Source organism: Lepisosteus platostomus, chromosome 13 (assembly GCF_059453375.1).
Source record: "Lepisosteus platostomus isolate fLepPlt1 chromosome 13, fLepPlt1.hap1, whole genome shotgun sequence".
In the NCBI taxonomy this organism is placed as follows: Eukaryota; Metazoa; Chordata; class Actinopteri; order Semionotiformes; family Lepisosteidae; genus Lepisosteus; species Lepisosteus platostomus.
This window is the reverse complement of record NC_142623.1, coordinates 743,648-760,980: the sequence shown is the minus strand read 5'-3', so window position 1 is coordinate 760,980 and position 17,333 is coordinate 743,648. Positions and strand designations below refer to the sequence as shown.

At 54.8% G+C, this 17,333-nt stretch overlaps 1 protein-coding gene across 2 annotated transcripts in view; it reads left to right on the top strand.

Moving 5' to 3' along the window:
* kcnq4 (potassium voltage-gated channel, KQT-like subfamily, member 4) overlaps positions 1-17,333 on the top strand; it is a 38,642-nt gene that overhangs the window by 6,131 nt on the left and 15,178 nt on the right. Inside the window, exons 2-10 of one of the 2 annotated variants that reach the window (XM_088602437.1) lie at positions 12,240-12,330; positions 13,244-13,370; positions 13,549-13,724; positions 14,379-14,504; positions 14,623-14,733; positions 14,850-14,945; positions 15,506-15,594; positions 16,505-16,630; positions 17,264-17,284. In XM_088602437.1, coding sequence (XP_088458563.1) covers positions 12,240-12,330; positions 13,244-13,370; positions 13,549-13,724; positions 14,379-14,504; positions 14,623-14,733; positions 14,850-14,945; positions 15,506-15,594; positions 16,505-16,630; positions 17,264-17,284 — 963 coding nt within the window. The remainder of the gene's footprint in view (positions 1-12,239; positions 12,331-13,243; positions 13,371-13,548; positions 13,725-14,378; positions 14,505-14,622; positions 14,734-14,849; positions 14,946-15,505; positions 15,595-16,504; positions 16,631-17,263; positions 17,285-17,333) is intronic. The other variant, XM_088602438.1, reaches the window with a different exon arrangement.

Genomic DNA, 17,333 nt, shown 5'->3' with positions numbered 1-17,333 from the left:
GAGAGATCAGCCAGGCCTCTGGAAGTGGGAGCATGGAGATCAGGATCTGATATTTCAAGCCTGTGTTTGTCCACACTCCCTTCTCCCTCCATTTGTAATCCCTGCCGGAGAGCTGGGATCAGGAGTGCTGTATCCGTGCAGTCGGGGACTATCGACCGGTGCAGTGCAGTTTGGTGTTGACCAGTTCTGAAAGGCTTCTCCAGTCACTGCTGCAGTGATCCCAAGTGGAAATGACTAATTACCTGGAAGTATTAGTGCCCTAATGTGTCACTGTTCCCTCTGCCTCCACTCTTAACACAGACACTAAGGGCTCACTGCAGGAGCCATCCTCCCAGCAGGAAGAGAGAGGCACAGCCTGGGCATCAGCCCGGCTCCGGATCCGGCTGAGCTGTAACAGAGCCTCTCAGGAATGGAGCAGAACAGGGGCAGTGATGGGACAGCCCCACTCCAGCCACATGAGACAGGACCAGTGCTGGTGCAGTGATGGGACAGCCCCACTCCAGCCACATGAGACAGGACCAGCGCTGGGGCAGTGATGGGACAGCCCCACTCCAGCCACATGAGACAGGACCAGCGCTGGTGCAGCGATGGGACAGCCCCACTCCAGCCACATGAGACAGGACCAGCGCTGGGGCAGCGATGGGACAGCCCCACTCCAGCCACATGAGACAGGACCAGCGCTGGGGCAGCGATGGGACAGCCCCACTCCAGCCACATGAGACAGGACCAGCGCTGGGGCAGCGATGGGACAGCCCCACTCCAGCCACATGAGACAGGACCAGCGCTGGTGCAGCGATGGGACAGCCCCACTCCAGCCACATGAGACAGGACCAGCGCTGGTGCAGCGATGGGACAGCCCCACTCCAGCCACATGAGACAGGACCAGCGCTGGTGCAGCGATGGGACAGCCCCACTCCAGCCACATGAGACAGGACCAGCGCTGGGGCAGCGATGGGACAGCCCCACTCCAGCCACATGAGACAGGACCAGCGCTGGGGCAGCGATGGGACAGCCCCACTCCAGCCACATGAGACAGGACCAGCGCTGGGGCAGCGATGGGACAGCCCCACTCCAGCCACATGAGACAGGACCAGCGCTGGGGCAGTGATGGGACAGCCCCACTCCAGCCACATGAGACAGGACCAGCGCTGGTGCAGCGATGGGACAGCCCCACTCCAGCCACATGAGACAGGACCAGCGCTGGTGCAGTGATGGGACAGTACCCCTCTGGTGACACTGTGAGTGTGGCAGGCCTGGGTGGAAATGTTTCCCTGATGCAATGCAGTGAAGAAGTTCAGGAATCATCAGCTCAAGCCCTGAGTCAGTCTGGACCGCTGGGGCATCAGAATGAGTCAGCTCTCAGAACCACAGGAAATCGATCGGCTGTCCAGCCTGAGAGATCCAATCAAGGGAAACAATACGATAAGCGTTTTTCAATGCCCACTTCCCTAGTTCTGCTGGGCCTTGAATAAACTTGTTTTAAAAGTATAGCAGGGTGTTGGAATCCTTTTCAGAAGGAAACGATTTCTTGAGCAACGGTTTTAGTTGAGACCAAGGGAAGCCAGCAGCATGCTGGGAGCTCAGAGCTTCTCTCCCAATTCTCCACAGATTCCTTTGGTCTCTGTCTCGGTCTCTGATTCTCCCCCCAGTCTCTGTCTCTGTCTCTGTCTCTGTCTCCCTCTTCCCCCTCGTCTCTGTCTCTCCCCCCAGTCTCTGTCTCTGTCTCTGTCTCTCCCCCTGGTCTCTGTCTCTGTCTCCCTCTTCCCCCTCGTCTCTGTCTTTCCCCCCAGTCTCTGTCTCTGTCTCCCTTTTCCCCCCAGTCTCTGTCTCCGTCTCCCTCTTCCCCCTCGTCTTTGTCTCTCCCCCCAGTCTCTGTTTCTGTCTCCCTTTTCCCCCCAGTCTCTGTCTCTGTCTCCTCTTCCCCCTCGTCTCTCCCCCCAGTCTCTGTCTCTCCCCTCAGTCTCTCTCTCTCTCCCCCCGGTCTCTGTCAGGTTCAGGGGGTCTCTCTCTCCAGGCCTTGGCAGAGCAGCTCTGACATGAAAGTCCCAGCTCAAGTGCAGTTAGAGCCATTTTAATTTATAATAGCCAGCAGTATAAACAACGTGGGAACCTCACCATAGCGACACGGAGAAAACAAACTCATAATATAGAGCGTTGTTTATAAGCACCGCCCGTTAACTCTGTGACAGCCCAGCTGCGGGAGCATCTCCGCCTGTGAGTGATGGGTTAGGCTTAGACACACAGCCCCCATGAACACTGGCCACGCTTCGTAATCCTACCTGGCCTGATGTCACGCTACAGCCTTCCTCTCCCTCCTTCACCCCCTCTCTCTCTTTCTCTTCCTCTTGTTCTCTAATCGCTGACGCTGCAAAACCAGCCAACTTGCTGTGTTCTGAGAGTGGGAAAAAAAAGAAAGATTAAAAACAGCAAATGAATAAAGGTCATTCTAAAAATAATCTGACAATTGTTACCCAGTGAGTTTCTGTGTGTGTCTTGATCGCTAATGCGCTGCGAAACCCTGTGCGTCTCTCGAGCTGGCTTCAGTAACGGGGTGGGGAAGCTCAGGGGAGTGGGACAGGACCCCAGATCGCCCCTGTATCCAAAAACCACTGCAGACGGACGGACAACTGCTCTGCTGGGTCTGCTGCTCTCGGACCAGGCTCATGGTTCAGAGGTACCAGCCCCCAGCTGGACATCTGACCCGTGGTTCAGAGGTATTGGCCCCCTGACTGGACCTCGGACCCGTGGTTCAGAGATACTGGCCCTCCGACTGGACATCTGACCTGTGGTTCAGAGGTACCAGCCCCCCAACTGGACCTCTGACCTGTGGTTCTGAGTTACTGGCCTTCTGACTGGACGTGTCTATGCTCCGGTCAATGACTCCACAATTCCAGTTGCTGCCTCGCCTCTGAGTGACCTGGGACACCAGCTCCTGGAGGAGAGATTATTCACAGACTCTTCTTTTGCAGTTTGGGGTGGTGGAAGGAGGCTCTCTGAGGGGACTTGTCCTGGCGGTCAGCTGTTATTCCTCTACAAGCAGGCCTGACGGCCTTATCTGGCCTCTGTGGCAGTACCTTCCCACCGGAAGAGCTGAAGCTCCGAACACAGCGCGGTCCTGACTGACCGGCACGATGATGGACTGGGTGACATAACGGACGGGCCAGCAGATTGATTGACAGGCCGGCTGACGGACAGGGTGACACAATAACTGACAGGCCGGCAGGTTGATTGATCGACAGACTGACCGATCGACAGGCCGGCTGACTGATGGGGTGACACCAGAGACTGTGGTGCGGAGAGCGATGTTCTGTCAGAAAGTGCTGTGGGGTATTAAGACTAAGGGGTAAACTGAGGTGTAGGCAGAGGGCAGCTGATATTTTCCTAGCGGGCAGCCAGTCCTGTTGGTGCTGGTGGACCGGTCTCGCGAGGCCCAGTGGTCCCCCAGTGGGGGAGCGCTTTCTCCCGAAGTCCTGCCCGTGCGGCGAAAGTAAGGGGCTGGCAGTCGAGAAGCCAGTCAGCCCTCGGGCGTGTTCAGTATTGTTTTCACTGATACAGATGTTTCCCATGACCCTTGTCTGACCTGTTCTTGGAGGATGGTGGGAGTGGGCTCCAGCCTCGTGGATCTCCCGTCAGTGAGCGCAGAGACGGGCGCTCGGCTCTCAATGCGCACCTGAGATCGCGCCGCGCCGCCGCGCGCGCTGACGTGTCCCAGATTGTGTGGCAGAGATTCGTGGCTCTGGGCACCGTTTTGCTCAACATGGTGGTCCCAAACTGACGTTATCTGCGCGCACAGGACCTCCTAATGTGGTTATCTGGAGTCGCTAAGCGAGGCTGTCGCAGGGTGTGAGGGAGTCTGTCCAGATGTCAGTAACCTCTCTGTGAGCAGAGCTTTGATCTTGGGCAGTTGAATCTAAGCTTTGATCTTATTTTTAAAAAGATCACTTGTAACAGGAAGGTAACAATTTTAGAAAGTGTTATTATAGAATTTAAGAATTTAAACTTTCAATTCTCTTTCCTAAGCTTCCTTCATGCGCTTCAGTCTCCTTCCCTCTTGCCCTGTTACTCTCTCCTGCGCTGAGAGAGAGGGGCACACTGAGGAGGAGTGGACAGAGAGAGGGGTACACTGAGGAGGAGTGGAGAGAGAGGGAGGGGGGCACACTGAGGAGGAGTGGACAGAGAGAGGGGTACACTGAGGAGGAGTGGACAGAGAGAGGGGCACACTGAGGAGGAGTGGACAGAGAGAGGGGCACACTGAGGAGGAGTGGACAGAGAGAGGGGTACACTGAGGAGGAGTGGAGAGAGAGGGAGGGGGGTACGCTGAGGAGGAGTGGACAGAGAGAGAGGGGGGGTACACTGAGGAGGAGTGGAGAGAGAGAGAGAGAGGGGGGTACACTGAGGAGGAGTGGACAGAGAGAGAGGGGGGTACGCTGAGGAGGAGTGGACAGAGAGAGAGGGGGGTACACTGAGGAGGAGTGGAGAGAGAGAGAGAGAGAGGGGGGTACACTGAGGAGGAGTGGACAGAGAGAGGGGTACACTGAGGAGGAGTGGAGAGAGAGAGGGGGGTACGCTGAGGAGGAGTGGACAGAGAGAGGGGTACACTGAGGAGGAGTGGAGAGAGAGAGGGGGGTACGCTGAGGAGGAGTGGACAGAGAGAGGGGTACACTGAGGAGGAGTGGACAGAGAGAGGGAGGGGGTACACTGAGGAGGAGTGGAGAGAGAGAGGGGGGTACACCGAGGAGGAGTGGAGAGAGAGGGAGGGGGGTACACCGAGGAGGAGTGGAGAGAGAGGGAGGGGGGTACGCCGAGGAGGAGTGGAGAGAGAGAGAGGGGGGTACACTGAGGAGGAGTGGAGAGAGAGAGGGATGTGCTGACAGCAGTGAATGGAAGCGTATTAATAATTGAGGAGAGAGGGTATTATCTCCCACTTCTGGCCTTCATGCTGCACTTTGTCTCTAATTGGTGTGGAAGAGGTGTGGGGGTGGGGTGTCAGGAGAGCAGCTGGGGGCAGCCGGGCAGGGTCTGGCGGGAGTGTGAGAGTGCAGTGCTGGCTGGTGTGGTTGGCACAGTGCTGGCTGGTGTGGTTGGAGGGTTCAGTCCTGCTTCCCATCATGCAGCTGTGTGCCCAGCTCAGTCACTGCATCTTCATAATGGTGAGGCGATGATCTATTCCAGTTCACTAACATCAGACCTGACAGTGTTTTTATTTACGCACACGTTTGTACACACCCGTGACCTATTTTACACACCCTTCTAGATACAGATCTATTAACACACACATGTGTACCTGTACCCTATTTACACACAGTCTTGCATACACACCTAGAACCTATTAGCACACATAAATAGTTATATATACACCAATAACCTATTTACACATGCATCTAGATATAGATATTAGATTTACTCGCACACTTATATACAGTATACACCTATAACGTATTTACACACACTCTTGTATACATACCTATTACCTGTTCACACACACACCTATATCTGTGTGAATAGAGAGTGTTTTTGGAATATTTCCCTAGGTCATGTCTGTTATAGTGCCTCACCAGATGTTTTTTTAGGCCATGTTGCCCTTTTTTTCTACTACATTCAGATATAAAAGCAATACCATCGGCATTTTAAATCTGCTACAGTAAGTATATTTTTAAACAGCAAATTAGCTGCATGTTGGTAGCTGTATTATTCTTATAATATCGGGGTGCTCTGACCGAGGTCACCCCTGTCATCAAAAGCAAAAATTTTAAATCGCTTCTTTCTCATCTTCAGAGTTTTATAAAATAAGTTAATTCAAATTGACGATTCTTAAACTTGAGTTATGTCTCCCTTTTCTTTATTTTTATCGAACTGGTCAGTTTTTGTGTTCGTTCGAGCTGGTCGCAGTCTAGCTGGACAGCAGCCAGTCAGTCTCCTGCCTGCACACTTGTGCTGGAGCTGGACAGCAGCCTGGAGGATAGCTGATAGCTTCTGTCTTAGAAAGTGATGGCAGTCTGTGGGAGAGGACAGCGGTCAGTCTGTGGGAGAGGACAGCGGTCAGTCTGTGGGAGAGGACAGCGGTCAGTCTGTGGGAGAGGACAGCGGTCAGTCTGTGGGAAAGGGTCAGTCTGTGGGAGAGGACAGCGGTCAGTCTGTGGGAGAGGCTCAGTCTGTGGGAGAGGACAGCGGTCAGTCTGTGGGAAAGGGTCAGTCTGTGGGAGAGGCTCAGTCTGTGAGAGAGGACAGCGCTCAGTCTGTGTAGAGGAATGTGGTCAGTCTGTGGGAGAGGACAGCGGTCAGTCTGTGTAGAGGAATGTGGTCAGTCCGTTGGAGAGCGGTCAGTCTGTGGGAGAGAGGAGAGAAACTGATTGTCCTTGTTCTTTTAATAAAATGCTCAGATGTTTTTAAGATGTTGTACAAGTCTTTCCTCTTCTACTGAACAATTAATACACTCAATTTGCAAAGCTGATTTGGAGCCAAAATGCCCATTACTGCCTACACAGCCTGTCCCAGGCTCAGCAGGAAGGCAAGTGCTCCGATGTTGTTCTTCTCCAAATGTACAAGAGTACACAACATGTCAGGAATTAAAGCTGAATAAAAATCTCCTTTAAACCACATTAGCTAATTAACCCCAATTAATTCCAACTAATCCATTCACCTCTAATTGCTTCCCGTTTAAGACAATAAATTATTTACAGCCTGCATGCAATAGGATACTGTGAAATAATGTCGTAGTAAGAACTATTTTTGCCTGGGTGCAAAGAGTGGGAAGATGTTGTGCCTTGTGAACAGTAGTAGCTTGTTTTATATTTTATGTGAGGGTAATTGGATCATTTCCGATGATGAGATAACAGTCTGGAAGAAACCTGGGAAAATTGGATTCCCAAGAGGAATTCACTCCTCCCCAACCTCTTAACGGCTTAATTAAATCTTTAATTGACACGATTGGTCCCAAGCCACTGACTACCAGGCCTGTACGAACTCGCTTTCTGGGCTGCGTTCCGAGGGGTTCGACAGGGAGGGATTGGGACGCGTGTCGCGGGATGGGGATGGGAAGGGCCGGCCGAGACGAGCTGAAGGGAGCCGGCGCTGTCCCGCGGGTCTGCGGGAGGTGTCAGGTTCTGCTGATGAGACACACCTGCCCCCGGGCCCCGACTGTCTGCCCTTCACCCGCGACGATGCTCGTCTTCTAGCAGTGCACCAGTAACTGGAATTAAGATTTCTTGAACGAGGCTTTGAACCAGCTTCTGCTCATCTTCGAAGTGCAATGCCTGTATCTGTGAGACGGCTAATGAGATGACCCGACTGTGGGCCTGCAGGGGCGGGATGGGTCATTCCTGCCTGGATGTGCAGCAGGAGGTGCTGGCTCATGTTCATGTTGCTGCTGCCTGCACTCGTCCCGGAGCTGAGGGCTGGTGTGCACGTGTGTGCATGATTGCGTATGTGCGTGTGTAACCTTAGCTGCTGCAGGCACATTTCTGCTGTGTTGGTCAGTTGATACCACCTTGTTGTGACAGTCTAACTTTAGATTTGCAAAATCAGTAAGAACTATTTCCAACCCGCTCAATAGTTCGTCCCAGATTCCCGTTTTATTTATTTTTTTGATGATTACATTAAAAAATCCCCACATGTCCCGCCTTCCTTCCAGGAAGAGCTCCAGCAGATTGTATCTTTAACAGAGACTCGCTTTGCGGAGCAGGCTGAGCCTTTCCAGGTTTGAGTTAGTACAGTACCGGGGCCTGGACGGGTTCAGAAACGAAGCTGTAGATGTGTTTTCAGGCCCGTGCTGTATCACAGAGGTCTTGCCCTAGCATTGCTGCTCTCTCGAACTGGATCCCCAGATCTGGAGCGGCCTTGCTTTTTTTTTGGAGTGGATCCCCACATTGTGAGCGGCCCTGCTCTCTCAGAGTAGGTCTCCGTGTCAGAGCAGATCCCTGCGTCTCGAGCGCCCCCGCTCTCTGGGAGTGGATCCCTGCGTCTCGAGCGACCCCACTCTCTGGGAGTGGATCCCTACGTCTCGAGTGGCCCCACTCTCTGGGAGTGGATCCCTGCGTCTCGAGCGACCCCACTCTCTGGGAGTGGATCCCTGCGTCTCGAGTGGCCCCACTCTCTGGGAGTGGATCCCTACGTCTCGAGTGGCCCCACTCTCTGGGAGTGGATCCCTGCGTCTCGAGCGACCCCACTCTCTGGGAGTGGATCCCTGCGTCTCGAGTGGCCCCACTCTCTGGGAGTGGATCCCTACGTCTCGAGTGGCCCCACTCTCTGGGAGTGGATCCCTACGTCTCGAGTGGCCCCGCTCTCTGGGAGTGGATCCCTGCTTCTCGAGCGACCCCACTCTCTGGGAGTGGATCCCTGCGTCTCGAGCGCCCCCGCTCTCTGGGAGTGGATCCCTGCTTCTCGAGCGACCCCACTCTCTGGGAGTGGATCCCTGCGTCTCGAGCACCCCCGCTCTCTGGGAGTGGATCCCTGCGTCTCGAGCGACCCCACTCTCTGGGAGTGGATCCCAGCGTCTCGAGTGGCCCCACTCTCTGGGAGTGGATCCCTGCGTCTCGAGTGGCCCCACTCTCTGGGAGTGGATCCCTGCGTCTCGAGTGGCCCCACTCTCTGGGAGTGGATCCCTGCGTCTCGAGTGGCCCCACTCTCTGGGAGTGGATCCCTGCGTCTCGAGTGGCCCCACTCTCTGGGAGTGGATCCCTGCGTCTTGAGTGGCCCCACTCTCTGGGAGTGGACCACCTACAGGCCGTCACTCCCACACTCGCCCTGGTGCTGCGCTGTCACAGTCCGCACCCTCTCCAGAGTCCTGCCGTGTGGGAGAGGCCGTGGTCGGAAGCAGGCAGGGAGTGTGGGACAGCGCTTTTCCGTCTCTGGCTTTCCTCTCCATCTGCTGCCACAGCATCCCGCTCCCTCCTTGCGCTCTCCTGTTCCCGAGCGTCAGCAGGATTCTGCTCTTTCTTTTCCTAAGCTGAGACGTCAGGGTTCCCCCCCCTTCCTTCAAGTCCGCTGTGTTTGTCTCTCTCTCGTGTTCCACCTGCAGTGTGAGCAGAGGTGAGGGACATCAATCACCGGCCGCTCTGCACCGTGCCGAGCGCCGGGCGCGGACCCCAGGGGTGCGAGGAGTGGGGGGGGACGGCAGGCTCCCGGAATGTTGATGGAAGTGGCTCGTGCCTCTGAGCCGCTGTGCACCTGAGCGCTGCGGCATCGCTCCTGCCCTGCTGCCGGGATCTGTGGGGCAGACTGCCCAGCCCCACCCCTGCCGTGGAGCGGTCTGACCGTAGGTCAATGAGACAGAGGCCTCATTGGCGCCGGTGTTGCTGGCGCACGAAGCGGAGTGGGCTAGTGGGCACCGAGACTCACCGGGCCCCACGGGATGGGGCTGGCACGCTCGACACCTGGAGCTGCGCTGAGGTTGCCGCGGTGACAGGGTACCAGCGGACAGAGAGAGGGGCAGGAGCCAGAAAAGCCGTGTGACCTCAGCCTCACGCCATGGGGAACAGGTGCACATGACTCTCCGCTGCGCATGACACGCACACCGCTGTGCAGCAGGGTGAGACAGGGGCCGCGCAGCTCAGGTCCAGGCTGTGAGAGCTTTTCCTTCCTTATACAGCAACACAATTCCACAGTGAGCCGCTATTGAAATTGTAGGCATTTGGATTTGAGGTGCCAGTTAATCCCCATTATCTGTATTTTGGATCACAAGGTGGTCTTTTATATAGAGGGGAATGGACGATGCTGCTGATGAGAAACATTTGGTCGTAAGGCAGCTGGACCTGAGTGGTAAACATGTTGCATCCGCTACAACATTCATACAGGCTGCTGCTGTGGAGTTTACTGTACCTGCGGGCTGTTTGAGAGCTGCAGACGTTAAATGCCAGGCCTGGAGTCTTCTCACCAGCCTGAGCTGTATTAGCTCCAGCTGGCACGACGGCACAAATAACATTCTCGTGGGGGTTTTGAGTAAATCGTTGATGCTCCAAACTCCTATTGCACTTCCTGCTTTTGTCTAAAACGTTTGCACAGCAGAGGATCGAACTCTGGGCTTCTAGGATCTGCTGATCCCGATCTTTCACGTGCTGTCCAGCCTGCTGCCTGTGGCGCAGGGAGAGAGAAGACACGGGGTCTAGAGCAGACACAGAGCGGATTCTCTTCTGTCTCCCACCCTGGTCTGTAGGAGGAATGTACTTCTGTTCTTCTTGACACTCAGACTCTGTCAAGGCTTGTGTTACATGTTTATCATCAGTGAATTGGTCCTGTTCCCTTGAGAAAATCCCTGGGGGTATTTGCTGCTCTTCGCTAGGCAGTCACTCACCAGACTTCTGTGTGTTTTCAATGTCTCTAATGCTGCGTCCAGAGACCAGAAAGCTGCAATAATGTGCTTCACCCCCGGAGGGAATGTTGCTGATGTTGTTGTTTGGCTCATTCGATTGACTTTTTTGACCAAGTGGGTCAAGTGGCTGAGTAAAGCTGAGGGTCTCACCTAAGCAAGTAGCTTCCCAGCTGAAACTCACGATCAACACACAAGATCTTAATTTCCTGATTGCTCCGGTCTGAGTTTGTACCAGACTCCCAGCATGCACGCACCCACGCACACACGCAGCTGAGAATCTGCAAAGGAAGTTCCAAAAGTTTAAGACAAAAACTGGACAAGCACCTGGCAGAAGCCATTTAGGCAAACAGAATGTATTATTTAGTTGAAGATATTTAGTTGAAAGGAAAGAATGTAAATGAAAGAATGTTGTGGTACAAATTGTATATTTTACTAATAAGGCCTCATGTGGAGTATTGTGTAAGATATTGGTCACTATACTCCAATGAGGATAGACTTGCTCTGGGATCAGTTCCGAGAAGAATGACTATGTACGTTGTTGGGATCAAAGGAGTGTCCCACCCCCGACAGGACTCAGAGGAGTGTCCCGAACACTGACAGGACTCAGAGGAGTGTCCCAACCCTGTCAGTGTGATGGTCAGTACTGTCCAGTGAGCACACACACTCAGAATGTCAGTCCAGTGTAATGGTCAGTACTGTCCAGTGAGCACACAGACTGACAGTCTAGTGTGATGGGCAGCCATGGGGAAAGGAATAGAGCTGCTGCCAGTGTCTGACCAAACCAGGGATCATGGGAGTCCTGGTGTGGGACAGCTACCAACCCACTGAACTCTTTTGCACAAGAAACGGCTCTTATTGATTTAGCTGCCTGAAGGTTTCATTACATGTTGGAGTGTTTGGCTTTTCACATTAACACAACAACAGACCTGTTAGCCCTGACAAATTCTGCAGTGTTAACAGGAAGCTGGTATTGGATTATTATTATGACGAACTTGCTGTCAAACGTCGACGCAGTTATATTTCTGCTGTCATTATTGCTAATCGTTCTAATAATGATAATAGTAGTAGATTAATGGTGTGGTCTACTGGCCTACTGTTGCACTGGTTCACATCCCCACTGAGTGGCACTTGTTTGAAAACAAGTGTCTGATTCATGCTGCTGTCTGATGCCCTCATGCTGCTTATAGATGCTGAGAAGGCGCTTTTCTCCGGACCAACATAATTGCCTTAAATATTGATGGATTTTAATTCCAGGGCATTGACGAGACAGCATGTCTGCAGACTAGTAAAAGATCACTCTTCCTGCCGCTGCCCAGACATACTTTCAAACCCAATCTTCACTCCTCCGCGAGCTCTTCTCTTAACGGCTTGTTAGGTGGGTCAGTCTCATGGGGTCGTTCGAAGGCGCCTGTCTTTTCCCATTATTCAGAGCAGCCAGCCCCAGGATTCCAAGTACAGGTGTGAAAAGTAGAGGGGATGGGTTTGCAGTGGGTGAAGTCTTTCCCCTGTCCTCAGCCTCTGGGTACAGCATGTGGGATAACCAATCAGACTCCCATTGAACAGCACTGTGATGCGTTTAAAGTATTATCAGCTGCCGACTGCTGAGACAATTAATTTTGCATGATTCATCTGTCTGTGCAGTCTACTGTGCCATGCACGTCCGATGGACAGCACTGTAAATCCTGAAGAACATCCGAGTGCTCTGCACTGGGAGTCGGGTCTTTTTCGCTGCACAGGATTCTTGGGAGCTCTGTGAGCAGGAGAGTGTGCAGCAGCTGGAGAGAATGTCCTGGTTATCTGTAATCAGAACTCATGGGGAACTGATGGGGTGAGTCTGCACCCCTGTCTCTGTGACGGGTGATTGCCTGTGTGGGGTGTGTAGGGTGTGTGTACCGCAGATCCTTACGTCTGAATTCTCCATGTGTTTCCCCAGTTTCCTGCTGGTGTTCGGCTGTCTGGTGCTCTCCGTCTTCTCCACCATCCCCGAGCACCAGAAGTTCGCCAACGAGGGGCTCTTCATCCTGGTGAGAGAGCCACGTTTGAAAACTGAGAACATTGAGAACATGGAAGGGGTCAAAAATTAGAAACACAGAATAGTTCCTCTGGGTCCGTCCTCCTCACTTAGTTGCTGAAGGAAACCAAGCCCAGATCCTCCCTTGTCCAGTGGATTCTCCCAGGATCATCGCCCCTCTGAGTGAAAGAGCGCCTCCTGTTGGTCAGCAAGGCTCTGCAGAGCTTAGCAGACCCTTTGGCCTGTACCCCTGCACCTCCTCTGTTTCAGCTGTGTGGACAGGAAGTGTAGCCACCATCCTCTGCTTGCGATTCTGGAATTTGGTTCCGTATTTCAGGGGGCCCGCTGGGTTGGGCCCGGGAGACAGCTGCTCCGGGACAGCGTCCTGCTGCAGTTCTGGCTCTGTCCCGCCACGCTGCAGGCCCAGGGTGGGAGGTCCACTCGGACCAGCAGTGTTGTCCAGCTCCAGCCAGGTCCGTTAGACAGGCCAGCTGGAGTCCCAGAGGAGTCCCCTCCGACCTCCGCAGATCCACAGAGCTAGAGAGAGGCCTCCACTTACAGTATCTCTTCTGTCAGATATCCTTCTCGGGGATTAGTGGTAATGGAGCTTAATCGAGAGAGCATTTACACATTCCTGCTCTCCCTCGAATTCATGTCCTTTGTTGGTCTGTCACCATGGCGCCTGGGTCAGGGGTGCGTGGTACAGCCTGTCCCCTCTCCCCAGATGTCTGTAACCATGGCGCCGGGGTCAGAGTTGTGTGGTACAGCCTGTCCCCTCTCCCCAGATGTCTGTAACCATGGCGCCGGGGTCAGAGTTGTGTGGTACAGCCTGTCCCCTCTCCCCAGATGTCTGTAACCATGGCGCCGGGGTCAGGGGTGCGTTGTCATGAGCTGTTTCTCTCCGCTGTCCCTCCTGGAATCTGCAGGAGTTTGTGATGATCGTGGTGTTCGGGCTGGAGTACATCATCAGGGTGTGGTCGGCGGGGTGTTGCTGTCGTTACCGGGGCTGGCAGGGCCGTCTGCGATTCGCCAGGAAGCCCTTCTGTGTCATAGGTCAGCCCCTCCCCCTTCTGGGCCAGTGGTGCACGTGTGTGTGTGTGTCTGTGAAGTGTGGCTCTGTGTGTGTGTGTGTGTGTGTGTGTGTGTGTGTGTGTGTGTGTGTGTACGTGTGCACTCACTCACTCTGCACTAATGCTGTTCTGTCCTGTCCTTCCTGCGTGCGACGTGTCAGACTTCATCGTGTTCGTGGCGTCGGTGGCGGTGATCGCGGCCGGCACGCAGGGGAATATCTTCGCCACCTCGGCGCTGCGCAGCATGCGCTTCCTGCAGATCCTGCGCATGGTGCGAATGGACCGGCGGGGGGGCACCTGGAAGCTGCTGGGCTCCGTGGTGTACGCGCACAGCAAGGTGACGAGGCGAGAACACAGCACCGCCGCTGTTTCACACCGTTACACACTGCTGACCGTTCGCTTACCTCCCCTCGTCATCTGAGAGACAGGAACACACTGCTGACCGTTAGCTTACCTCCCCTCGTCATCTGAGAGACAGGGACACACTGCTGACCGTTAGCTTACCTCCCCTCGTCATCTGAGAGACAGGGACACACTGCTGACCGTTAGCTTACCTCCCCTCGTCATCTGAGAGACAGGGACACACTGCTGACCGTTAGCTTACCTCCCCTCGTCATCTGAGAGACAGGAACACACTGCTGACCGTTAGCTTACCTCCCCTCGTCATCTGAGAGACAGGGACACACTGCTGACCGTTAGCTTACCTCCCCTCGTCATCTGAGAGACAGGGACACACTGCTGACCGTTAGCTTACCTCCCCTCGTCATCTGAGAGACAGGAACACACTGCTGACCGTTAGCTTACCTCCCCTCGTCATCTGAGAGACAGGAACACACTGCTGACCGTTAGCTTACCTCCCTGCGTCATCTGAGAGACAGGAACACACTGCTGACTTCTTGACTGATGACGAGTTTTCTAGCTCTGCTGTGCGGTGTTGTGACAGTGTGACACTGGCTCGCTGTTGATAATATTAACCCCCTGCCCTGGCCAGGAGCTCATCACCGCCTGGTACATCGGCTTCCTGGTGCTCATCTTCGCCTCCTTCTTAGTCTACCTGGCAGAGAAGGACAGCAACACCGAGTTCTCCACCTACGCCGACTCCCTCTGGTGGGGGACGGTGAGTCCTGCGCCCCAGAGAGACTCCGTCCTCTCCTGATGTGACTGGGCTGAGCTGTCTGATCACGTGCCTCTGCCTAACTGCCTCTCTCTCCCTCCCTCCCTCCACCTGCGCTCAGATCACGCTCACCACCATCGGCTACGGCGACAAGACCCCGCGGACGTGGCTGGGCAGGGTGCTGGCAGCTGGCTTCGCCCTGCTGGGAGTGTCGTTCTTCGCTCTGCCAGCGGTGAGTGTTGGCGCCCTGCTCTGCCGTGGCCGGTCGTCCTGGTGACCTGAGCGCCGTTATGCCCACTGGGGGCTGGCAGTGGGGTCCTCACGGTCTCCTGCCCCTCTCTCTGCTAGGGCATCCTGGGCTCCGGCTTCGCCCTGAAGGTGCAGGAGCAGCACCGGCAGAAGCACTTCGAGAAGAGACGCATGCCAGCTGCCAACCTCATCCAGGTATGGGCCTGCTGGCGCTGAAGCTCAGTGTAAGGCATGCTGGCCAGAATATTGAGCCCAGGAGACAGGGGGACGCTGCGGGTCAGTAAGGTCAAAGATGTGGTCAGCTGCCCTTGCACGTCCACCCTGGTCTTTCTTCTGCCCCAACAGGGCTCTTGAACTCCTGGAGGGCCTGGAGTCTGGTTTCTGTCCCGACCTGGATGTTGAGTTAAATTACAAACAGAATTTTTGTCAAGGTCTTTTCCAGTTGACTGCTCAAAAATCCTCACTTCATTGCAGGGAGGTTTACCTAAGAAACACCTCCAGGTAGGTCAGACATATTGCAGTTAATTAGTTCAACCAGCTGTGTAGCTGGGTGCCCCAGGAACAGAGCCCGAGCCCCTCTGTGCTGCCCCAGTCTCTCCCCTTCACCTCTCGGGAGGTAATAATAACCTCCACAGTGCTGGCGTCTGCTTCCTGCTCTCTGATTGTGAGCTGTGTGGTGCTGGCGTCTGCTTCCTGCTCTGCGAGGAGTAATTGTTAACGAGCTCCTGTAAACGGAGCGTGCTCTGTGTCCGCAGGCAGCGTGGCGGCTCTACTCCACCGATGTCAACCACTCCTACCTCACCGCCACCTGGTACTTCTACGACAGCATGCTGCCCTCCTTCAGGTGGGTACCCAGCGCCCAGAGCCGCCCTGCTCGCCCGCCCCTGTCTGAGAGACCCCGCAGAAACGGGAGGCGGACGACAGAGGGAGAGATCACAGGTTCAGCCCAGCCTCAGCCACAGACGCCCGGCCTGTACCCGCCGGTGCAGGAGTCAGAGGGTCGTCTCGGGACACCTGCAGGTCAGAGAGGCCAGTGAGACGGGCTCGGTGTGGCTCTCGGTGGCTGTGCCGCGGGACTGCAGCCCGCAGGGCGTCACTCGTGTGAGCTCACGAGGCTGAGGAGCACCCACACAATGGGTCCCTCTTACTTCTCCCTGCAGCCCCTGGCAGCAGCTCTGAGCACAGGGTACGTTTCCAGGCACACAGAGGTACAAAGGCTCTCCTGTTACAGCCATGTGTGCTGCGCGCCAGCGCCCTCTGTTGAGCAGCCTGACACGGTGCAGGCCACCCGCTGCCTGACACGATCAAGATCGCAAACAGCAACACACGAACACCTTATATCATCTTCATTGCCATCACCTTCATCATCATTGTGTTCCTAATCATCAGCATCACCATCATCATTATGATTATTGTTATCATTATTATTTTGTTATTATTTGTATTCTGTTCAGCTGGCTTTTTTCTGATTCTCTTTATTTCTGTCGAGCTTGTTTAAAAAGACTGGGTTTCTAGCCCTGAAGGGAAGTCCGGTGTGACTCAGCCCCTAGGGCACTGAGCACTGAAGTCTACAGAGTCTGAAAGCACAGAGCCCTTTTCATTGAGAAGTGAGCTCATGATTTCCCTCCCTGGCAGTGGAAACCCTGTCTTTGTCCTTTCAGGTCTGGGTTCAGTTGTGCCTGCTGTTTAATTTGACTTTTTGTTGCTTTGCTCCGCTGTGTGGCGGCTGTTGGCGCGATCGTGTCTGTGCGCAGGGAGCTCACGGTGCTGTTCAGCCACCTGCAGAGACAGCGCAGTGCCAAGAAGGTCCTGCCGATCTCGCACCACACCCTGCTGTCCGGGCTCCGGCCCTATGGCTCCCCCTGCCTGCCGGGGGACAGGTACGCAGCCGCCCTGCACACCTCACACAGCACAGGGTTGGGAGAGAGGAGGCCGTTCGCTTCAGTTGCTGGGTGGTCCAGCGCCTCACCAGGGTGCCTTTGCCAGGAATCACACTCTCTGCTTCGTTGAAAGTATCCTACAGGACTCCTTTCAGGAAAAATAAAGGATGCTTGCGGGTGTCCATAAGGACTGGGTTCCTCAGCCAGGATGTGCGTCTCACAAAGGCACTGGTGGTCTGAGACTCCAGTGTCCAGTGTCCAGTGTCCAGTGTCCAGTGTCCAGTGTCCAGTGTCCAGTGTCCAGTGTCCAGTGTCCAGTACAGGTGCAGCAGCAGCTCTGTCCAGCTGTTGCCATGGCATAAGGACACTACGTAAAACTGTTCTCCAAGTTTGTCCTTCCTGTTGAAACTTTGTGTTTCCAGCACTCTTCCTCTCTCACTCTCTCACTCTCACTCTTCCTCACTCATTCCCTCTCTCTCTCCCTCTGCCCTCACGCCCTGTGGCCTGACGGGCTGCTGTGCGATGTGTTGTCTGTGTCTTTGTGCCGATGTGTTCTCATTCGCAGCTGACAGCCCATTCCTCATGCTGTCTCTCTCCCTCCTCTCTCCATCCCCTCCCCACGCTGACTCACAGGAAGGAGGAGACCCAGTGCAGGTTTGTGAGGAGTCCCAGGGCTCGTGAAGGGGGAGGGGGGTCTCGGCAC